This window comes from Saccoglossus kowalevskii, chromosome 2 (assembly GCF_978046115.1).
Source record: "Saccoglossus kowalevskii chromosome 2, keSacKowa6.1, whole genome shotgun sequence".
Taxonomy (NCBI): domain Eukaryota; kingdom Metazoa; phylum Hemichordata; class Enteropneusta; family Harrimaniidae; genus Saccoglossus; species Saccoglossus kowalevskii.
This window is the reverse complement of record NC_140642.1, coordinates 14,236,640-14,262,224: the sequence shown is the minus strand read 5'-3', so window position 1 is coordinate 14,262,224 and position 25,585 is coordinate 14,236,640. Positions and strand designations below refer to the sequence as shown.

The 25,585-nt window shown below is 34.0% G+C and overlaps 1 protein-coding gene across 1 annotated transcript in view; it reads right to left on the bottom strand.

Annotated features, from left to right (window-relative positions):
* Positions 1 to 25,585, bottom strand: part of LOC100373609 (complement C3-like) — a 42,238-nt gene that overhangs the window by 3,844 nt on the left and 12,809 nt on the right. The window contains exons 13-36 of the mRNA XM_085491816.1: positions 25,355 to 25,546; positions 24,846 to 24,995; positions 23,908 to 23,982; positions 23,139 to 23,193; positions 18,963 to 19,019; positions 17,920 to 18,253; positions 17,329 to 17,557; positions 14,819 to 15,028; positions 14,583 to 14,709; positions 13,966 to 14,067; positions 12,339 to 12,530; positions 10,249 to 10,327; positions 9,981 to 10,137; positions 7,623 to 7,697; positions 7,252 to 7,420; positions 6,879 to 7,093; positions 6,391 to 6,552; positions 5,419 to 5,720; positions 4,923 to 5,010; positions 3,689 to 3,763; positions 3,433 to 3,538; positions 2,747 to 2,836; positions 1,682 to 1,771; positions 1,303 to 1,386 (exon numbers count right to left, since the gene is read on the bottom strand). Coding sequence (XP_085347942.1) covers positions 1,303 to 1,386; positions 1,682 to 1,771; positions 2,747 to 2,836; positions 3,433 to 3,538; positions 3,689 to 3,763; positions 4,923 to 5,010; positions 5,419 to 5,720; positions 6,391 to 6,552; positions 6,879 to 7,093; positions 7,252 to 7,420; positions 7,623 to 7,697; positions 9,981 to 10,137; positions 10,249 to 10,327; positions 12,339 to 12,530; positions 13,966 to 14,067; positions 14,583 to 14,709; positions 14,819 to 15,028; positions 17,329 to 17,557; positions 17,920 to 18,253; positions 18,963 to 19,019; positions 23,139 to 23,193; positions 23,908 to 23,982; positions 24,846 to 24,995; positions 25,355 to 25,546 — 3,415 coding nt within the window. The remainder of the gene's footprint in view (positions 1 to 1,302; positions 1,387 to 1,681; positions 1,772 to 2,746; positions 2,837 to 3,432; positions 3,539 to 3,688; positions 3,764 to 4,922; positions 5,011 to 5,418; positions 5,721 to 6,390; positions 6,553 to 6,878; positions 7,094 to 7,251; positions 7,421 to 7,622; positions 7,698 to 9,980; positions 10,138 to 10,248; positions 10,328 to 12,338; positions 12,531 to 13,965; positions 14,068 to 14,582; positions 14,710 to 14,818; positions 15,029 to 17,328; positions 17,558 to 17,919; positions 18,254 to 18,962; positions 19,020 to 23,138; positions 23,194 to 23,907; positions 23,983 to 24,845; positions 24,996 to 25,354; positions 25,547 to 25,585) is intronic.

The following is a 25,585-nucleotide window of genomic DNA, read 5'->3' as shown; positions in this document are numbered from 1 at the left end:
GTAGAGCACTTAGATTTGGTTGCTTATGGCATTGTATTGAGTCTATACAATCACAGGTATATAATAGAATCCAGCATGTTGACTATATGGTTCTAAAACAGTATTTTTTAAACTAACCAGTCATTAAATACAAGTCATTGTCAATGACACGTCCCTGTTCCGTTCATATTTAAGTGACATATACATTCAAAGCAGATCATGACCGAAATGCACCTGCATATGTACAACACATTGTACTAAATCTGAACTAAATCCATCCATGCATGACTGAGATCTGGTTCCGGAATTGTGAAAATACGTGATTTTGATGCATTTTCGGCCTTAAAATGGCCATCATTCAGCTATTGTTAAGCGGATCATGAAACAAATGCACATATCTATTTGTGACATGATGTACCATGTGTGTGTGAAGTTTGAACTTGATCAATCCAGACATGTCTCGAATACGGATCCAGAACTGAATTCTTTAAAACAAAATGGCCGCCAGTCGTCCATTTCGAACTTGATCCGAAAAAAAAAATAACGTGCATCAAGGTCCTATTATGTTTAATGTATGTACCAAAATTGACTGAAATCCATCCATGCATAACTGAGATCCGCGTCCGGAATGATGAAAATGTGCGATTTCAATGCATTTTCGGCCTTAAAGCGGCCGCCATTTGGCTATCGTTAATGAGATCATGAAACAAATGTACATACATACTTGTGACATGATGTACCTTGTGTATGTGAAGTTTGAACTCGATCAATCCAAGCATGTCTCAGATACGGATCCAGAACTGAATTCTTTAAAACAAAATGGCCGCCAGTCGGCCATTTCAAACCCGATCCCAAAAAAAATGACGTGCATCAAGGTCCTATTATGTTTAATGTATGTACCAAATTTGAACGAAATACGTCCATGCATAACTGAGATCCAGGTCCGGAATGGTGAAAATGTGTGATTTTGATGCATTTTCGGCCTTAAAATGGCCGCTATTCGGCAATCATTAATCGGATCATGAAAAAAATGCACGTGCATATGTCCCATATAATGTGCGATGTATGAGTGCAGTTTGAACTTAATCGGTCCATGCATGTTCGAGATACAGGTGATCACGGACGCACGCACGCACGCACGGACGCACACAGGGCAAAACATAAGTCCCCGTTTTCGGACTACGTCCGAACGGGGACTAAAAATGACAAGCATCAAGACTCCATAATGTTCTATACACCATGTTTGAACAAAATCTAACCAAGGAATGTTTTATTGTACATTTTACAGAAAATCTGGTGAGAATGTGACCAAATGATACGTACCTCGTTTAGCAAGGACCTCAATGACAGCAGTTATCAAATCAAACCCATTTTCAGACTTCACATCCACTACAAGTACTTTAAATGCTGAAATGTAAATTATTATATTTTGAAATTATACAAAGAAATTCACAATGTGATTGAATTATGAGTGGTTGTTTATGCCAATGCTCGTTATATTATTAGTGCATTACTTACATAAAGAGACATATCATAGTTCAAACTAAGTCAAATATTTCAATGATTTAGTAAACAATAAATTTAATTATTGGTTTAAGTGTGTTTTACCGGTAATTATAAATATAATTCTAACCGAACAAATACAGTAGTGATTTGTTATTACAATGCACAATAAAAACATAAAATAATAAAAATAACTAACCATAGTCCATGTCACGACAAGCCTTTATTACTAATTCATTTTTCTTCTCCAACTTAACACCAGGTTCATCCAAGCATTTTGCACATTTCCCTAATTAAAATAGTTATATATATATAACAAATTAAAGTGAGGAATGTTTATAAAATAAATAATACATGTAACATAGAGATACATGCATATATTTATCTCTCTTTCTATCATATACAATAATATGAGGTTATTACGAGGATCACAAAGACAGCACAGAGGGAGTATTGACTGGCAAGCAGCGGAGGTCAATGCGATGGTGTACTGTCTGAGTGCATACTTTGAGGTATCCTCATAATAACCTTATTATTATTATTATTATTATACATTTTTCCCTTTCAAAGATACATACAGAAATCCCAAATGTTGAGAACAGAACTTGAACCTCTTTGTGTAGAATCTAGTCAAACCCTGGTGGCAGCCATGTTTGTTTATATTATTGAAGGACGCTTACGCGCATAATTATTCCATATTTGGAATTCGCATTTCCTAGGATGAAAATACCCTGTAAAATACCGCAAAATTACGACACGCTGTAACTTATGGCATTACAGCGAGATGTATAATAATAATAATCAATAAGAGCGTGATGTTATCACCTTGATGAGTACAAATCATGTTTGGGCACCACTAGCCCATGGTAATACAATGACCTGACAGTCGAAATAGATCCGCTGTCTAGGTGTCGAAAATAACATTTTTTAACAAAAATGACAAAAATATTCACTAAAAATCCAAATTTGCATATTTTAACACAAATTTAACAAATCTAAAAGAGGACCAACCCACGTATCCTTGCTGCAAATATGAAAGCAATTGGACTTACGGTTTATGACTAATTGTCAAAAATAACATTTTTACCAATAATGACAAAAATATTCACTAAAAATCCAAATTTGCTTCACTCCACGTGGGTCGGACGCCGCCGAAGAGACACCCATACCAACAGCTCCACTGGGTCATCTGCAATGACAGCGGAGCTAAAAATAAGGTGAGGCAAACATGTTCAACACAGGAATTGTATTGTGGTCTCCCTACCTTCAGCACACACACAAAGGTCACCAACACAGAGAGTATTTAGCAATGCGCTTCCTTCACCAGCATGATAGAACTTGGTGCATTGAGTATCTGAGAAAATAATATAAGATTAAAATTTAATGAATGTTTGAGTTTATATGTACACTGTAAATATTTCCATGACTGTCAATTAATGCTTCATTATCGAATACATATCATAAGTAAGGTCACTGGCATACTATGTGTTAGTACATGGTTAACTGTAAACTTGTGGTTTTGGTTTTTAAAGTAACAAAATCACAAATAATGCTTATGAAAAATCATAAATCCATCAACGTTTGGCTGACACAAATTATGTCTGTCAAAAAATGTTTGAGAAATGATTATAGACACATAAAATTAAAACCAGCATGGATGCTAGTTGGAAATTTCAAATCAATTTAATCCCAAAACAAAACATATGCGTTTCTCATACTGAGTTTGAATAAAATTGACAAAACATGCTGTGATAGGGTCGCTAAAATATATACTTCCACATCAAAATAAACTTCATTTTTTTACACAAATTACCTAACTTTTATATACTTTTTTGAAAATGTTAGAAGAGTTATATATTTGTTGTAATACAGAAGCTGTACACCTGTCACAAGACTTTATTTATATGAATGGACTACTTCTTTAAAGTAAACATTAGTAGCTAAACTCACCTGGTGAATAATAGTCATACACTTTGATGGCAACAGGCTGAATTTGGCCCACATTATATACCCTCTTGATATCAAATTCTATAACAACATTATTCTGATCTGTTATCTACAAAGAAATAAATAAGACCAGTGACAATAATATAGACTGAGATAATAAAGCTAACTTTTTCTTCTTTTATACATAAATACAGTGTATCACCCATTCTCTTATGAATGATACAATCCAATAACAAAATAAAAAATAAACATGTATTACCTCATCAACGTAAAATATAATGGACCTTTTATTGACTTCATATCTCTGGACTGGAGAAACTACATCATTTGTCAACTGTATATAAAAAAATCAGAAACATCATTAATGTGAAAAGTAAGATTAAAAAACATGAAACACTGAGTCCATTTAATAATTACAACTATTATAATATATTTTCCAAATACTATATTTTGGTTTCAAAGCAAAAAAACGTATATACAGTATCCTTAATGAACACTCATATGATGTGGACCAAAAAAAAAAAAAAATTTACTGTAAAATACTTTATTATTGCTTGGAATTAATTTTCGCTATTTTCACTGGAGGAATGATTCAGTGAAAATAAAATCCAATGAATATACCTTTTATCCTATATATCACATTCAACTCATCAAAAATCAGAGAAATTAAATTCCATACAAAACGCCCCAAAATGTCTTTTCAGCAAAAATTAATTCCAGCTAAAATAAAGGATTTTACAGTAATCAATCTGATACTAGGAAATTCAGCCCTGAAGTTTTATCAAGTGTAATCAAGTCACACACCATAGTCAAACTCAAAACTTATGGTAATACACATGTAGTAACAAAAAAGTTGGACTGAGGAATAAATATTCTGTATTACCAGTAATGGGCTAACAACAAGTTGGGTAGGCATGCAGGGATTTTATTTTATTTTTTTTCTCGCAGACTACTACAGGTTATACATGTAATCATGCATTTAGTCATAGACCCTACTTTTTTTTCATCTGTGAACGAACACCAACGTTATTATCATCGTTGATTTTCTTGATCTTTCATGCCTCATTTTTCGTCAATGTTCTTTAAAAACCAGAATAAAAGCAGTAGCCGGAAGATGTGGAGGAAACTTCCAGTTCCCTGAATCATACAGCAGCTCATTGGGTTCATTAGAAATAAAATAACCAAGAGGCGAGATTCAAGCACTGTGCCGAGAATATGAATAATCATAGCTATTATCAGCCAGACAGTGTTGCTGGGATGCCTTTGAACATTCAATATACACAGCAATCAGATGAACAACGAGATTATGAGTGCTATCACAGCATAAACATGAGGTAGGAGATGTCAACCAAAATGTAGGCAAGTAGAGCCATTATTAAAACACAATTATTTCTTTTGTCTTAATAATGAGGAGTTCCTTCAATTGTTCTTTCAACAAAGAAGACAAACCAAATATTAAAATTGAATTTTATATAGATAGGATAAACGATTACCTTTTCCAACCCTTTTTTGATTGGTTCAAATCCTGAGAATAGTCCTACATCAACAATTGCCATTCCTGTACCTCCAGGTTTATTGAATCTGAAAAAAAGAAATAACACTAGATTACACTACATGTACTTTTAGGCACTTTTATGTAAATGTGCGATCTTGAAAACTGTCTACCAGTTGTCAATTTTGCTGGGCAGCAGCTCAAATTTCACTAATTCAAGTTTATGCATAAATTAACACCCAGGCTAGTTTGTCAAAATTTGCAAAATAAACTGCATCTCTATCTTAAATAGCTATAGGAATAGCTATTAAAATACAAAACATTCTAGGAAGAGTTGTGTATAATACTAGTATGTGGTTATAGCAAAGAATCTGTGAAATATGCACAAAAACAGTAGAGTGATGACCAATGAACACATAATGTGACTGAATACAGTATCCTCTTAGTAATCTTATTGTACATCTTAGAGTCTTAGTAATCATATTATCTGAAATTACCTGACAGAAACTGTCATATGAATGATGTAATCGCTATTATCTTGACGTGCTGCAGCTCTTTGCACTCTATCAACATCCCTACCAACTCTTGATCTATCTATTACATCCAGATCAATCCTTTCATTTTCATGTTCTACTGGTACTTCATCAATGCGACCCAGACGTGGTTCTGCTGCTATTACAGTAATGTTGAATGAACATGTTTCTGCATAGGTGGCTTGGGAGTTATACCTGACTTCAACTTGAAGATTGCCAATGCCTGACCCAGTAGTGTCAACGTACAGTTTGCCATCAGTAGGTGCCTATATAGATGCAATTTTAACAGTGTAGTTGAGGTTTACATGATCGAATCATGTGTATGATTAGCTAAAAGTGTACATACCAAAAACATAGAAATCTGCAGATATCATCACAAAATGAATGAATCTGAATGTAGTCACCCCTAGCACCTACCAAGGTACTGTAAAAGGATTAATTATTCACTGGGTTTTAATTTTGCTTATTTCGCTGACTGGAAAATGCATTAAATTAAAACACAGTGAATATGTAAAATTTAGCATAGAACACATTATCTAAATGATAAAACCGTGAATTTAAAACCCACTGAATATGCCTGAAATGGTAAATCAGCGAAATTTAAACCCAGTGAAAATTAGTAATTTTACAGTACACACCAAATATGGAAACAATCTCAATGCATGTGGAACCACCATACCACAGACTCCAATCATAACAAATTTTACAAGAAACTTTGTTGTGTCAACAGTACATATGTATATGAGCATATAATGTGACTATAATAAACAAATTTGTAAATTCTCATAATGTCACCCAATTTTTCTGTATTTTTCAACAGGATAAAGGATAAATTGCTAGTGAAAATGACAACAAATAGTGACTGCAAAGAGGAAACATTCTGATTCAGAAATGATGACGCCCACATGACATAAGTCATAAGATATAGCAATGTACCTCTCTAATGTGCTGCATTGTAGCGCCTTCATCATTTAACAAGATAACTTCACGGTAGCCTGGATCAGCTTCTGATGTTACTTCACATTCCATGTCTAAATCTGAAGATCTTCCAGCCTCGGATGCATATGAAGCCAGGGCTTGCAATGCAATAACTGTGTCCTGTAATAATAGGGATTAACGAATTGTAGTGATTGTTGGAAAGAAAGGCACCCTGGTAACCACTTCCGACACACACATAGCTTAAGACATTATGCCATTCAAAAATCAGGCATATGTACCGGTAGTACCACAAGAAAGTCGAAGGTAGATTAGCTTACAAGAAATGTTAATGACATATTAGCACTGTAATTATTGATGTGTCTATACACCATACACCATCACAGAGAAGCCTTGTCAATCAGTAGTGAGTCTTACACATGAGTATACATAAACATGTCATCCTATTAAAGCCCTGTCAACTGGTGATGTTTCAACTCTGAACTTACTTGTGTAGAAACAAATCCTCCTTGTGCATTTCTTTGCGATGTCAACCAAACAACAATAGCATTGCTATACGTAATATCGCCAAGCTCCACTTGCGCCAGTAAAGCATACCCAGTTGTTTCAACTCCAATTGCTGATGGATTGCGAGTATACCAGTACGGCTTATTTCCATCACCAAAACTAGCTGCATCTGTTGTCCAGTGTCGGGAATTGGTTGCTGTGAGAAAACATAGTTTGATTATTTCAGCTTTATCAAAAAATGTATCTTGAAGTTTCTCAAAACTTAATGTTGTGACATATTTTTTAAAGGAATTTTTGAATAGGATTGAAAGTTGTCCTGAAAGTGCAGTTTGATTTTTAACACTTATTACTTACCTTCATCATATGTAGACATTGCCCTTAATTTTTCATTTGCTTCATGTTTTTTCTCACTGTTAGCCAATGCCAATGCATATGTTATTATAGCTACAGCATATGGTCTGTCAGCAACATCAATTGCTCTCTCTAGATATAAAACTGAGTTCAAAATTGCTGTGCTCATCTCCTGTCAATGCAAGTATAATTAACAATAAGACCCTGTGAGCCTTTACTCTACTTCTTAACTTATTTTCACTGCAAGCAATTGGGTATGTATTTTTGCATGATTCTTAATACTTTAAACCCTTACTTTCATAAAAATAGCAAATAATTCATGAAGATTAACAAAGTAATCAAGAAAAGTGTACTACTTGTCAGTTATTACTTACCGCAGTGTTGCAATCACATTCTAACAAAGAAATCAAAACATAGGCTGTAAAGGTAGCATCAGCATGCACTCCACCCTTTAAAATAAATCAGAATAAATTTATAAAATTGCGTGCATTGTTTATATCATCACTGCCAGTCACCACCAGTATTTAAATATCCATCAATAAATTAAATGCTAACAAATAGTGTAGTTATTCATTATATTAATAACAATTCAGATTGTGAGATAATATAAATGGAAGCAACAGTGAAAACAAGAATCAAAGAAAGCCTTGAAAGAACTCCTATGTGCTGTGAGTTATCATTCGAACCCAAACATGTTTATGTTAGAAATATTACGTCATTGTTATATTTAGATACAATATATCAGCCAATTCAGTCAATCGCCCAGTTTCGGTGTGTGATGTAGAATATAACAGCCAAGTGAAAATCTGTATCGTGGAATTTTTCAGGAATGGATGATGAAAAAACTATATAAAATTATGAATAATTTAGTCCCCTAGTACTGTGCATAGTACTGTGGAATACTTTATTTTTGCTGGAATTAATTTTCGCTGAAAAGGCTTTTTGGGCGTTTTGTATGGAACTTATTTTCACTGATTTTTGATAAATTTAATGTGAAATATAGAAAAAAAAGTATATTCGCTGGATTTTATTTTCACGGAATCACCCATTCAGCGAAAATAGCGAAAATAAATTCCAAGCGAAAATAAAGTATTCTACAGTAAGCATTTTTTACATTGCTATTTTATATCTTCAAGAATTGCGCATATGCAATAATCAGATGATGTTGCTATACTTGAGTGACCTGATAGATGGATTGAAGCATCTTGAGTAGACTTTACAAATTATAGTGACAACATTTGAAGAAAATCAAACAACACATGCCCATGGCGGGTTTTGGTCAAAATACCTATTTTCAATTTATTTTTACTTTGTCTTTGATCAGATAACAGCATTATTGTTGTGTGCCATGATGGACAATCTAGGTATAAAGTTTGAAGAGAACTAATCAAAGCATGTGTGCGATACATAACTGTCAGGAATAGAATTTGTCAAAAACAAAATGTTCACCAGTTGGCCAGAACAAGAAGGCACCAAACAAAATCCAGAACCTGATTTATAAAGGCGCAGTCACACCATGACATTCTGGCTAGCGTTCTCTGGCGTTTGAGGAAACGTTGGTAGTCGCCCAAAGTTGCTGGGACAGCGCCAGAAGAGCGCCGTGAGAACGCTAGTGAACGTCGGTAATCGTTGCTGATCGTCAGGAATCGGCGGAGAATGCTGATCCAAAAAATGCACAAAAGTTCTCATTTGAGACCAGCGTTCTTTATCATTTATTTTTAAACGTTGTTAAACGGTAAATAACGTTCTTCAATTGTTTTGCTAACGTTCGTCGCGTTCGACAATCGTTAGTCAGTCGTTGCTCTAGCGTTACTTAGCTGTTACCGTACCAATCGCTCGCTTTGCAGTGAACAACTCACTAGCGACCTGTCAACGATCGCTGAACATACCCCTAGCGCACATAAAGCGTGCAACTAACGTCAAATTAACGACCTAACGTTAACGCTCAACACGCTCACTTAACGTTTAAAAGTCGTTCATCACACGCTAGTGACACGTTAGCACACGTCAATGATTTCCAGGGGTATCTTACTTGGTCGCTCATTACACGCTCCTCGTGCGTTAGGAACACGCTAGTCATACGTTAGGGGCACTCGTTAATTGAACGCTGGATGTGTCTACCTCGTTCCAGAACGCTCGGAAATTGGACGATTGGAACGTTCAGAGAACTCTGACCAAAACGTTATGGTGTGCGGGGCTATAAAGTGTTAACAGTGAAAAAATCAAAAACATAGCATGTATGATCAAAGAATGGCCAATTCTGTGAAAAAAACATTTATTTTAGAGTTCACAGAAACTTCTACTCAGATATTGACAAGTAAAGTACAAGGTCATATTCGCCTTTTTTTTAGTTTTCTGAAACATATATTCTGTCATAGTTATATGCTTAGTAACTGCTGGAGAATGTCCTAAACACAAATAAATTAATTATTACTCATTTGTCCCCTCTAACAATCTCAGTTAAAATTCTTTTGAAGCGGGCATGTAACATATGTCAATACATGAAAAGTTGCCAATCAATTTATAGATTTTAGTATTTACTTTTGATCTGGATTTGGAGAAACAAAATGCTATTGAAACCATGACCAATGTCATGCAGGTGAAAGATGTAATAACTTGGCCTCCAGAGGACATACCACCACTTATTCAGCCCCTTTTAGTTTACTGTAGGAATATTAAATTATTTTTTTCTCACAAACTTTTAATATAATAACAAATATAATACAACTTACAGTCATTTCTTTGTGGTACACCAAAAAATTTTCTCTGATAGATCCATCATCATTTTGCATCGTTAACAGCCAATTGGTTGCTCCACAAATAACTTTTGGATCAACTACTACAAATTCACTTGCTTGGCAGAAAATCTTCATTGCAAATGCTGTCAACCTGAAATGAATGAAAGTAAATTTATAGCCATCAAGGACACAGGCAAAAGATCAAATCGTCACATAAATTCAATGATGTATAGTACTGATAAGTTTGTGTAGAGATACATACCATGTGCTGCAGGGTTTATGGGTCCACACTGAAAAGCATCCCGGATTATTCTTATAATAAGTGAGCTCACGAGCATAACCTATAAAACAAATATCACATTAATCATGAAGATATGAAGGCAAGTCTTCCAAGTTAACCTACAATTATGAGACTTGTAATTGGGGGCAATCTACCTGAACTTCATCATGTTATGTACTGATCATTGTTTTATCTTCTATGCATTCTTTTGATGGTCGTGCATGTGCTCATTTGCATAACCTTTGTTTTAGTTTGCATCTCATTTGCATTTCCATGTACATCACATTCGTTCAAATCATGTTCATGATATTTTGAATCATCTAATCTTTGCCTTTGCTTGATGTGATACAGATACATGCAGTTACAAGTTTTTCACCTATCCAACCTATTTTGTTTCCATAAACCATTTCATATTGTATTCATATTTTTCATGCTGCACAAACTTCAATAAACAGTCATGTAAATATCTACCAAAATATCAAGCTATCAAAATATCTATTACAATAAACAAAGTCACAAAGTGTTTGTCACTACTGGGATAAGAAATATACACATTCATAGCTTTGCACAAGTATCAAATGTATTGTTCCTGTATGTTTCTAAAGAAATGATTGTCTTAAGTCAGGCTTCTGAAATACAGCTTGAAGAGCAATTAATTTAAAGCCAGCATATCAACTTACAAGCAGCAAAGCATGTGACTTGCCATGTATTTAGGTAATCATTTATAAAAATAGTACTAGCAGAAATCAGTGTTCTCCCCAGAAATTTTTCATAGAGTCGCGGCTAATTTGCATAATAATTAGCATATAATTAGCATAAATTAGCATATTGTTTGTCATATGGACAAATAAAACAAAACCAGTTTTTTTCCTTTTTTTCTATTTATTTTATGTACAATCTGTATACAATTATTGCACTGCATGTTTAGTATTGCAAATGTCCTGCAGAAATACTGAGTTTTCTGTTCCTTTGCTTGGCCCAGCAATCAGCAACTATATAAAACCCTGTTCGGTAAATTAAACATGGGGTTGATTATTCTCATTGCTTGTCTTCCGTTTCTGTTGTTTTCCGGTTAAGTACAACAACTGTTACGAGTCACGATACTTACGCTACTATGTTCGAGCAATAATAGTTTTTCTGGCTGAAATTATCCATCTTTATGTATTTTTTTTAATCATCGATGTTGTCTGTTCAACACAATTGTGAACAATTCGAGACAACGGAGGTCTGAATTACGAATTGTCGCCATTGTTATACCACGTAAAATTGAGGCTTTTCTTCCAAGAAATAACACAAGTGTCACTCCAATTTCCACACGTTTCTTGATTAGAATTCCCGATTTCTTGATAAATATATTATTTTCAATTACGCTTCACTTAATTTATCCGAATCTGAGCACGATATGCAATCCGAGTGGGAAGTTCACGCTCGCTGGATCTTACGTGGATGACGCCATCTTGGATTCACAATCACGAGGTCAAAATTGTTTACATCATAAATATATATTTTTTCACATTTTGATCTCAAAAAACAAATACAATATCAAAAATACTGACAAAAATCAAAACTTAGAATAATAGTACTACTACATTTCTAAAAATAATAATGAAAATACGTTTCGTACACACTGGAAACATGTGGCTTTTGACCCCCAAGTGTGACTATATCATTTGCATATAAATATACGTTTGGCAAAGAGCGTTTGACACCGGGGCTTACGGCTTTGTCTTTATAGAACTGCTTTGTTTTTTTAAAACGATATCCAACCAATGAGAAACAACAGGGGATTATCCCGGGAAATTGGCGTTAATACAATGCATTTGTAGTTAGCCAGGAAACTTACAGTCTGCGAGAGACTGAAGAAATCAGATCACGGGATAAATAATAGCATCGCGGAGGAAACACATAGCGACGCGGGCAAATCCGATCGCGTCGGGGCCCGCGACGCTGTCTTGGCCTGGGGAGAACACTGGAAATAAAATACTAGGCCTCCAGAATATACACAATGGTAATTTTGACTCTCAAACTCCTGGATTTCAATAATTCTAGTAATGATATGAGATTATACTCACCAGCTCTTATGTAGTCATGTGCTTTTTTCTCAATATCTGGAGTGACTTTATCTGTTGCTGTCAGATACAATAAAACATATATGCTTGGTGCTGTGTAAATCAATGTTTGTTCTCCACAACCGGTTGGTTGTCTTAATAAGCCTTGTAAATTGTCACCAATTACAGCACTAACTGTAGGACCCATTAGATTACCTAAATAAGAATCAAACAATATGAAAATAATTATACACATGCAAATGATTGTAGAAAATAATATGAATTTCACCAAACCAGAGAGATCACCATTTATACAATACAGAATAACGATATAGGCAATAATGTGAAATTTTTTCTTGTACAAGCATAATACCTCAAACAATATATTATTCCCCATAATAAGATAACACAAAGATATAGCAAACCATTAATGCATAGAACATGGTGACATGGATTTGTGCCTACTGATCCCCCTGATGTACTGTGTTCATACAGACTTTGTAATAACTTGCAAATAATCTTAGGACTATACATTATTACATATGTACTGCAGTTTATTTTGATTCGTCCCTGGAATCAAAATCGGTATTGCCACACCCCATATGCAAATGAGGTCTGAGAGTACCGTTTTTCAAAACATATAACAGAAATAAACAATATTTAGAAGTACGATATTTTTCCCTTGGGGTACATGAATATACTTGCCAAGTAAAATAAAATTTGAACAAGAGTAATGGTACTTTTAGGCAGTCACTTATTTTGACTAAAACTAATTTGCATATCACTCATGCAATAATGTTTTCGGTATTTTCACATTCGATATGCAAATGAACATGGTATTTCTATTGGCAACGAACTATTTTTATTTTGTAAACAAATTTTCGTCTACTATTATTTTCTGGTTCAAATCATTTAGCTACATTTTTGGCACATCAGGTGTACATCACATGGAATACTACGATTGGGAGAACTTAATATGTTGACCACCTGGAAACTGAGTTTTATAAACCCTGTAATCAGCGATTACAAGGAGCCGCAACGATCAACTTTGAGGTACCAGGAGGTTTCTGCTGGCGACTTTGCAGTGTTACTCAGCTCCAAATAAAGATTACGAACAAAATTTTAACCGGTAACCAAGACTCATTCAATCTACAACGGCCAGCAAGCAACATCACAAACAAAGTTGTAGCGTGCAGCTCAGCGACGACCGCTGTCGACGAAAGTAATCCTGTCAGTGGAGAACTGCAGGTGCACGAGATGCGATGTATTCTGCTGCTTCGCTCGTGAAAGTACGGCCACAGGATACACCGCATCACTCGTGAAAATAACTTCCATAAGCAACGAAAGTCACGGGGATGGTGTGGAGTTCTGTCATACAATTGTGAAATACTTTATTTTAGCTGAAGTTAATTTTCGCTGAAAAGGCTTTTTGTATGTTTTGTATGGCATTAATTTTCACTGACTTTTGATGAGTTGAATGTGAAATATGGGAAAACGGGTATATTCACTGGATTTTATTTTCACTGAATCATCCCTATGGAAATAAAGTATTTTACAGTAGTTAAAGACAAAGGATATGATGATGTAAAATGATGAACCATATTAATTATTGCAAAATAATGTCACAGCTACTAAGTTACAATTTACTTACCAACTATATTAACACGGCACTCCGCAGAGCCAGGCACAACATCAGGAGGCATCCTAAGATCAAGTACATTGTGCTGATTCTGATTCTGGATGTCTACGTAATCTTAAATGAAAAATAAAAAAATTACATTTCCTGCTGTAAGTATCTTGTCACTTATATTGTAGTTGTTTTCATGTATTATTCTAACAAATTTGGTAATAAATCTTGGAGTTCATTCATTACTGCACTTGGAAATCTGGTGTTTATTTGAGACAAAACCTACTAGATTTTACGGGGGGGAAAAACACTTTATAACATAGAACATTTCAATTTGGTTCCAAGGCAGGACGTCACAGTAACTTGATGATATTGTGTTATTATAATATACTTCAAATCGTCAAAATCACCAACAAAATTTGCGATAAAAATTAAATGGTTGACAGTATCATGAATATGTATGTATGCATTCAGAAAGCGTTAATACATTTTTTTTCAGATTTAGTACTAAGCATAACATACCTTACACATGTTGCATGATAGATAATTTTTAATTCACGCAGACATCATTTGTTTCACAGAAATCAATATTTCATGATACATCTACATTTATATATAATGAAACATAAATATTGACTTACCATTGCTTGCAAAGTCATGGTGATTATGATTGTTTTCTCCATTATTGACTTCTTGTACTTCATTTCGCATCAACCCAGAAGGATCAAGGAACACTGAATGCACAAAGGAGCGTTCAACACCAGCAGGCTGTTATAATGAAATATATCTAGTTTTTAATGAGAAATCTCTGCAATCCTTACACCACTCACTCATTCACTCAGGATATACAGAAATGTAAATGTTAATATCAGCTTACCTCAACTTTCAGTATTTTTTCCACAATGTCACCACCAGCTGGACTGAAAGCACTGATTCTTATTGGAAATTCACCAACACTCATTGGAATAACAGGGAATGTAATAGACGTTGCTTCCTTTGCTTTCACAATAAATTCTTTTCTCTCACTCCTTTCTCCTGGTTTGGCCTCAGAACAGATGTCATCTACTCCATACAAATATGCACGTACCTAACAAAACAAGAAATATACCTAATCAGTGGAATGACCAACAATAAGGTACAAGATGCCTGAATGATTAACAAGTCATTGTCAATGACATAGTTTCTATTTGTATTATAGATATGAGATATATATATATATATATATATATATATATATATATATATATATATATATATATATATATATATATATATATATATATATGAACTAATGTGTGATTGTATGTGTTAGGTTTAAACTTGATTGGTCCAGGCATGTCGAATATATAAATCAGAAACTATGTTCTTTTAAACAAAATGGCCACCAATCAGCCATTTTGATCAATGTCCCATTATGTTCAATGTATGTACCAACTCTGTCCTTGGCACGACTGAGATTGGGTTCTAGAATGGTGAAAATGTGTGATTTTGAGTCATTTTTGACCTTGAAGTGGCTGCCAATTGGATCAGCTCAGGAAAAAAATTCATACAAATATGTCTGATATAATGTCTGATGTTTGTATAAAGTTTAAAATTGGTCCAGACATGTCAGATATATGGACCTGGAACTGCATTTTTTGAAATAAAATGGCTGCCATTAAGCAAATTTGAACTTGATCCAAAAAATAAAATGACATGCAACAATATTGTGTTAAATGTATATAACAAGTTTAAACCATATATGCAACAACACAAGACTGAGATTTGATTGTGGAATAGTGATGTGTGATTTTGATGTATTTTTTATATTAAAATGGCTGACATTCAGCCATCTTGAATAGGAACATGAAATAAATACATGTGGATAACTCTGATATAACGTCTGATATATGTGTGATATATAGCTAGATACAGACAGACGGATGCACACACACACATGCACACACAAATAATTCTGTAATTCATTATATACATAATTCACATGAAAGAATGGTGCAAAACATATAGCAAATTTGTAGCAACACATAGTTGCTTATTAACAATCTAGACATATTGTCAATCCAGGTATAACAAGTCATTGTGAATGACATAATTAAATGCAAAATTCAGGACAAGCAACCATGACCTTAAAATTGATAGTGGCAGACATAATAATGTGCCGCTGGATAAAAGAACATGTGATATGTGCAGCCAAAATATAGTTGAGGATGAGCAACATTTTGTAATGAAATGTCCAGCTTACAGTCACCATAGGGACAAATTATTCCTGACTGCACAAAATAAAGTTCCAAATTTTGATAAAGAAAATAGTCAGAATAAATTCATTTTGATTATGGCAAACTATACTCTAGCACCAGCCTTAGCTGTCTTCTTAAAAAACAGCTATGGAACAAAACAGCAACAACTATCATGAGTGTATTAGGCTACATTTTGTGTTTATTCCATATTCTGTATTCACCATTGGTTGCAAATTGTCTTTATTGTTTTTTATTTTTTTTAGAAAAGTTTTTATTTTTTGTTTTCTTTTTTAGATTGTAGTTTGTTTTAATTTCTTTCTGTGAGACCCTTTTTATCCTTTCCTAAGGATTTTATGCGTCTATTAAAAAAATATATAAATATACTGTGAACCATTCTCCATGAATGAATAAATAGCTCTCTTGTGATGGGACATTTATGTGACATACATGGGTGAAAACAATGCCATTCAAATTGACAACTGTATTTGTAGTCATTCGTCATCTAGAGTAGAGTAAAATGGCCGCCAGTCAACCATTTTTAAGTCCAATCTGACAAACAAAGTGACATACATTAAGATCCCATACAGTTCAAAGAACATACCAGGTATGACCAAATCTGTCTATGCATGACTGAGATCCAGAAATAAAATTGCAGAAATGCTTGATTTTGATGATTGCAATTCGGCCATATTAAATCGAATAAGCAAGTGAATAAATACACACACGTGCATATATGTAATTTAATAATTTTTTTGAGTGGGGTGTTCAACTAAGCACTCACTCCTTTGTTAGCTGAATACCCTGGGTGGTAGGTTGGTTGAGTTTTTTATATGTATGTTATTCATTTATTTCATAGAAGTGCTGGGTTGATGCATTTAATCATTGAATGTACAAAAATACCAAATACAGTTTCCTTTTTCAATCTTCTAATTATTTAAAAGACATTATAGAAATTATCACAGCGCAAATTGTCACTGTGATTTTTTAGTTATTGTAGGCATACTACAGCACAGCTCTAAACTCTTTTACCAAAATGTTAGTGTGACGTTAACGTAGATGTGTACCTGAAAAAATAACTTCTACGTTGATAAACCACAACCCCAGTATATAATTATATTATAAATCTCATAGAGGTAGATTTCATACTTACAATAAGATCATGTTCACCATAGTTGAAGACAGCTGCTCTTATTTCAATCTGTTCCCCCTTTATAACAGAATAGGGTAAACTCAGTTGAATAAAAAATTCCTTGAATGCTAACAACTCAAATGGCTCTGCAACACACATGCCTGTATCACGGCTCACACCAACTGCCTGTACAATCCACTGAGTCAAACTACTTGGTACAGTCACGGGCAATATCATCTGTCCATTATCACTGCAAAAAAAATGTAGTCCTTTGAAAATTTAAAGTTCCAATTTGCTAATAATGAATATTACCCATGATGCCAATGTGATTTAAACAAGATATTGGTAAAGTCTGTGGTGCCTTGTAATATGACTTTAACATCTAACCAACTACCAATGCAAATTGCATGTAGGAAGCAAGAAACCATCTTTTCCTAGGGTCTATGGTAAGTCAACTACAACTAAGTACTGGTAGGATATTAATATCTACTATGAATGAATTGTCATGAAGGGCAACAAGATTAGCATGGACAATAATATTGAATGGTATACCGGTAATGGCTAGAATACCAAAGTTTGGTATGTAAAAGTATTAAAAGTATTTTGACTCACTCTAGAAACTCATCTGCAAAAATCCATGTCTCTGGGAAATCTGATCTCACTTGCAACTCAGATTCATCCTCTATAATATTTTCTGCATCAGTCCAGCCATCTTCAAAGACACCAAGTCTACCACGATTATCAGTTGCAATCAACAATGCATTGACACAACAATCAATAAAAGCGATAACACGTGGATCTTGTAAGGGTAACACTTTCTCAAATATGCCTTCTACGGCTTGTTCTTCACAATAAATGTCAACATCAATACCACTCAATGGAGCAGTTCTAGTACGTATCTGGCCTTCCTCACAGTAGTCTCTCAACACTCCAGTATACTCTTCAGCTTCAAGAAAAAAATTATTTTTGTTAAGTGATGAAACAAGACAGGGACGGTGGAGATTTTTGTTTCTGTCTTCATCTCCTAACAGAGATATCTTTTAATATAATTTTCCTCTCAAGCCAGACCCCTCTTTTTGCTCGTTTCAGCTTTCAGGATAAGTCTTGACAACATAACAAACTACAAGCAATACACTTGTGTCGGAATGCTAGGTTCAACTATAACAGAATTCATTTATACATGGTCAGCAACAATTCCAATCATGCAGACTTTATATTTGATATAAAACCCACAATTTTGTTTATAATATTAAGTGATCAATAAACTATTACTAACAGTATTCGATATATAAAAACAGAACACTAACAGAAGAGTCAAGACAACTTATGTGGCTATTCTGCTTAACAAAATTCTGGCAGGCATTTGGGTTGAAAACTTATAGATTCAGATTTTTATCATACATACAGGCTTAATCGTATTGGGTTTACTCATATAAAACACAATAATATGATGTACATTTAAATGACATCATTCAGCAAGGTTGAACTAAGGGACAACATCAAAAGTTCAATGTAAGATAAAAAACTTAATTCCTTTAGTTTTTTCTCATCTTTTGATGTTGTCCCTAACAGAGATTGTAACAAATTATTCCTAGTCACTAATGATATTGAAAGAGTATTATTCACTGAAGTCAATGTTCATCACATGTACCTACCATCACTGAGCAGAGATCTTTTCTTTCTAGCAGCAGCAACAGCATTACAACCATAACCTGAGAATTATGAATAAGAAGATGAACTCAGTCACAGCAGCTCCATGGAGTTTAAAAGTAAAGATAGATTATACATGTGAATGGTTTATCATTCTAAGAATAAATCAATTTTATTTATACAAAGAGTTTGTTTGTACATGTTTATATTATTGGAAATTTGTCAAATAAAAGAAAACTGTCTGTGGGCTCATTGGTTTTGATTACTGTAGAACTGGAAATTATTTGTGAAGTTTAAATTATATGAACTGGATAGAGTGCTAATCAATAGAGATGCAGTTTATTTTGCAAATTTTGACAAATTTCACTTTTTTTTATTTTTTATGGCATTGTATGAACATCTGTATTCTGTGAAAATTTGAAATTAAAATCATTAGTTAAATCCAATGGCGATGTAAATCAGCATATATTTTTACTTAACTATAAAATTTGCAAATTAGCAATTATCTCAGCTTCTTTTTAGTGCACATTCCAGAACTTTAAAAAAAAATAGCTCCTAGATGCTTTGACCTTTGGAAATTTTCACAAATGATTGATAATGTGTCGGAGCATTGTTTTGGTTGAACAGTGTTACAATAATCGTACAGACAACTAGCCTGGGTGTTAATTTACGTATAAACTTGAATTAGTGAAATTTGAGCTGCTGCCCTGCAAAATTGACAACTGGTAGACAGTTTTCAAGACGGCACTTTCTTCATAGTAAACAGATGTACCCGTAAACCAATTTTGACAGGAAACAGAGGCATGGTTTAGAAGCTAATTTTTTTAAAATCACTTTTGACCAAAAAAAACACATTTTTGTGCATATTTCAAACTACAGTGTCCATAAAAAACATAGTTGAACTCTGGTGACCTTGCCCTTTGTTATATAATATAATTCCCTCTATCACAGTTTGTTTCAATATAAATATGCATTGTCATAATTAATTTTGAATACAAACAAGTTTTGGGGTTGAACCAACAGTGGGGAATCAGTCTACCAAATGTCCTTAAAAGATGTAAATATCTTACAAAAACATTGATGCCTTATTTGTTTAATTATTTTAAAGGACATAATTTCCAGTTTTATTCAAAGTAATTCAGATATTTTAGTATAAAAATAAATGCCTCATCGCAAAAAAAAAAGTTCTGCATTTAGACGTGAATAGATTTATAAAACATGCAAGATACAGTCAAACCTGTGTTAACGACCACCTGTGCAGAGCGGCCACCTGCTCATAGCGACCAACTTAGTACAGTTCCTTCGCAATTTACACGTTAAAGACACTGGATATAGCGACGACCTGTCCAACGCGACCAGCGACCACCCTATTGTAGACCTATTCACACTTTAACCTTTGTATAACAACCACCAACATTTCCGTCAGATGGTATCAGCAAAAAGACAATACCTACTTGCGAATCGCTAACAGGAAAGTGGCCATGTGTTACGTTCAGATTACCGAGTACGCAATCTTTAGGGCTAAGAGACAGGGGTGACCATCGTAACTTGGTTTGTAAAGTTGCGAAAAAGTAAAAACAAAAAGTTGAATATCATCTGAATGTAATGTCTGGCGACTGGAAAATGTTACCAACAAATTAAAACAGTTTCATTTAAAGTTTGAAATGACAAACTAGCTTGTTTCCGATCGGTACTATACTATCGATCCCCAGCCGGCCAGTGGCACTTCTGTGGACTGTCTCGCACATGATGAGCAAATTCCTCCCGTCTCGAAAACAAAATAAACAAATGAACCAGTTTTATTAAATGAGAGATGTTTTATTTACCTTGTCGACATGAAATATCCAAACAAAATTATAAAACATTCGTTTATTTCGTTTTCATCGCGGGATTGCAAAATCCGACCTATTTTGGCCACCATGTTGTTTGTTGTTGATTGTTATAAATTATGCTAATGAAGCTAGCGCATGGGCAAAACGTTTTGTTATTGAGGGGTCATCTCAGGGTTATTCTCAACGAAAGATGTTCTCTATTTTGATCCTCTTTTTGTTTTTCTATAAAAGATAATATCAATAATTCGCAATCGAGAAAATTCGTTTCGTTTGGGCAGTTTCGACACGTCGATGCTTGCAACAAATAACTGTAAAATTGCGTGTACGATCATCGTGTTTCATTTCCGGTTCGTTTGAAGTTTCTGATTCAACACTGACAGTTGGAGCAATCGTTATGAGTTTGGTAAATTTTGTTTATTACCAATGCTTCTTCATTTTTAATGCTTGTTTGTTTTTTAAAACACGGCAACTTTGCCTGTGCATTTTGTCACAGTGTACAATCGACAATACTAACGATGGGACTGATTACCGCCTGTGATGGAATATGTGTAAAAGACTAGGGAATAGGACTGCATGGCAACAGTTTGAAAGACCGAGCTGAAACGCCAATGCGACCGATCGTTGACAATCGTTCTTATGCATTAAATACACGAATGAATCCATGGGCAGAATCACTTGGTTTCAGTGAATTTACATGATATAATTTGTAGTAAAAAAGTAAAGCTGTGTAATTATCCAGATGAAAATGAGTGACTTTTATTAAAAAAGACCTGTTCATTGTACAATGTGTAGGTTTGCTTTTATGTTTTACTTATGATCTCCCTTAAAATTCCCGCCCTAATTAATATTCATGATTGAATGAATAAATTGGGCCACCTCTATATAAAGACCACCTGTCTATAAAGGACAGTTTGGCTCAGTCCACTGACTGTCCTTTATAGACAGGTTTGACTGTAACAGAAAATCTTAGCTGGCTTTTGTCCAAGTATTTTGTATTACATGAAAAGTAAAAAAAAAACACCCTTTATGAATAGCTATCATGTTGCAAGCTCTGCTTTGTATGCAAATCAACTTAAATAGTTAGTTGGTGTCCAGTGGAGGGAGAAGTCAACAGTACTGTTGCCTCCTGAGAATCTACATCTTCAAACACTGCAATCTTCGAAGTGCGTTTTTAAACTAGTATTATGAAAACTCTATCATTCTGTTCTAATAGCTGAAACATATTCCTGCGAGTTTTCATTTGTCAAATGAACTGTTTGTCAAATACAGAATACATATATTTTAGAACAATTTTCTTTTTAAAATGTAGATGAAATGTTTTGCTTTTTATGTATTTTTTATGTATTGTTTTTGATTTGATAACTTTGAACTAAACAGATTTTCTATTAGCTTCAGATCTTGATCAAAGTTTGGCACCCAGTTCATAGGAGTGCTTACATTGATTTTCTGACATCTTGTTTTCTGTAAAGATTTTATTGGTAGGTTTGCAAATGTGTATCAGACTGTGAAATCTCTCCATGAGTTGGTTTTGAAACCCAGTATGGGATTCTGAGATACATTACCAAGGATATTATTACAAGATAAATCATTTGCTTCATTGAACACATACAACAATGCATATTTCCACTGAGATCAGTGACCTTTGATGTGTATCACCAGTGATCAGTCAAGGAGAAACAGTCAAAATATTTTATCAGATTTTCTCAATTTTTGCATGATATTTTCATACAGGACATATGTTGTTCAAACTCAGGGAAGACATTATACTGATGAATAAGGTGACCAAGTTTGATGAAGTTTGGAATAGAATTAGTAAAGTTATTATGCACACAATAACAATTATTAACGACGACAACGACGGACAAAATCTTTCCCTTAATATACCTTTCCCTTCCATCTTTGATGGTACGGGCAAGGTAAAAAATACTTACAAAAATTTGAAATTCATACAATAAGCTTTCCGAAAATATATAGTTTTGTGGACAAGGGAGGTCATCTTGGTTGTCTAACTAACCAATTAAAATACCTGTCAGGTAAACTGCATCTCTACTTCAAATACTAAATATTAGGTGTATAGGGAAACGAAATAAAAAGCACACAATAATATAACTACCATCAGGTTTAAAGTACTGTAAAATACTTATTTTAGCTGGAATTAATTTTCGCTGAAAAGACTTTTTGGGTGTTTTGTATGGAATTTATTTTCACTGGTTTTTGATGAGTTGAATGTGAAATATAGGAAACAAAGTATATTCGCTGGATTTTATTTTCACAAAATCATTCCTTCAGCGAAAATAGCGAAAATTAATTCCAAGCGGAAATAAAGTATTCTACAGTATATAAACTTACTTTCCCTCTTCTCTGTTTCTAAGCCAGCATTGGTAATCACTAACAGACCAACATCCTACAAGAAGAACAGAAAAGGTTAATATCAGTGCAGGAGTTCAGTTGTGTGACAGGCTGTTTTGACATTTTTGTGTGGTTACATGACTTAAACAACCTCTAAAGTATAGTGGGTAAAATTAAATGCATTTGGAAATTTAGAGAAGATTTATCATACAGTTCACCACTGAGCAACTCTTTTTCCACAGTGATAAAGATTAACTGTGTATATTCTCCTAAGAATCACTGTTAACTACAAACTAAATCCCATATTTCAAAATTTGTCATACATAGTTGAGTTGGAGGCAGCTGCTCATCAAGCCATTAAAGTGTGGAATACTGTCGTCACATCTATAATGTATGAATAAGAAAACCTAGTGTGATCTGTTTTTGTTTTGACATGGATAGATTGGCTCTTCTAAGAAATACACTACTACCAACAAATATTGAATAATCAGTTTCACGCATCATGCTATTAAGGAGCTAGAGCAAAATTGTTACAATAATACATGGCTAGCCACACATTCCAAATATACATTCACAGTCAACTTTTGCACTAAAACATTACCACAATACATGTACATGTATATGATTTTTCATTATCTTGTATTTGTTTTTTACATTTATTAAATTTTAGCCTAAATTGATTTGTTTTATTAAAATATGATAAAAGTATTTGTTATTTTTGTTATTATATGAATATATGAAAGCAGAATAAATATTTTAGTATTCTTACCTCAAATACCTCCTTGGCATTTCTACCACCACCTGGCCCACAACCAAGATCAAATTTGTCCATTCTTTGAAACATCTAAAAAGAAAACACAACATGAAAAATGCTAAAATTTAAATTTGATAAATTCTAATCAATAACTCCCCTTTCTGTATGTCATGTATGTTCATTTCTCTACTTGATTGTACACATTTTTTGCATTGGCAATTGGTAGGAGCAAAGAGATTGCATGCCAATCCTATTTCAACAGATTAGTGAAATGAATTCATACAAAATAAATGGGGGAGAGTTTTTAAAAACTTTTCCATAAACCTAAGGACATTTTTTTAAAAACCCTGTCAATAGCCCTTAGAGGCAAATGACCGCGAGTTCTTGTTGAAAAAAGAAGAGCAAGAAGACATGTGTTTGCTTTTCAAACAGTGACCTAGTCTCTTATACCATTCCGTCCACTGTTCCACTCAACATTTATGGCATGGAACAACAATGGTAAGAAACAGTGAACAAAGATGACGAGAGAAATGATTGAGTGCTGCCTAAGAATGTCAATAGATATCTTCCCATCGATGGGGTGTAAGGTAAGTATGGTAAGGTAAGTGTAAAATTGAACACTATTTGAGGGGGGTCCTGTCGCTCTCTCTCTCTCTCGTCTCAGTGGCCATTATGTCTATAGTTCACAAAGACGAATGTGTACTCTGCAGAGCAGTCCTATTTTGCACTGTATTTCTTTGAAAATAAGAAAATTAGACAGTCATTAGGCAAGTATACCTCTTACAATGTTCTCCAATGGATAGTGGAAAGATTTATATATTGTACATGGCTATAGCTAGGAATTCAATAATATGTAACTTACAGTTACGATAGGCCGGGAACACTAGCAGCATATTTCATATTAGGAAACCAACAGCACCTATATCAAGTTATCTTTACCATCACCAACATACCTTTTGAGCGGTAAGTTTATGTTCATCATTCAGTAAGTACACTGCCTTATCAACTGCTAGGACACCAACAAAAGTACCAGGATCTCCAGTAACAGTAATCACTGCATCACTATCTGGTTCATATTCAGCTCGGTTTGCTCTAACACTTAACTGGGAATTAATTAGAATGACGTGATAAAATTATTAACATAGACTTTTTTTTATTACCTTTTTTGATTATCAACTCAAGCATTAAAACTTTGAAATGCATGTTATTTTAACCAGACTTGAAAATATGAAATAATAAGAAGCTATAACAAGGCTATATGTTTCTATAGTCTGTTAAAGAAAGTGAGTTACAATTCAGTCATCTGAACCTTTAGTACCTTAGTCGTCAGAGTTATGCTATAATTTTAAAAGCAATACTGTAAAAAAAGGTATTGCCACAAAATTCTAGCAAAAATTATCGATTTGACTTATCACCTTCTATTTAAACATATTGATGAAATCAAAGCATATAAAATAATTACCCTATTTTCACATTCATCTTTTATGTCCAACCAGATAGCATCACACACAACATCACCAGCATCAGTAATGTAATAGACAATCAGACGAGATGATGGAGACATCTCAGGAGTAACTTCAAAAGTTAAAGTAGTTATAACACCAACCTCCCTGACAACGGTAGCATGATGTATAATTTTGCCACGAGCAACAACCTGTAGAAACAAGATTTGTTATACTGTACATGTATGTAG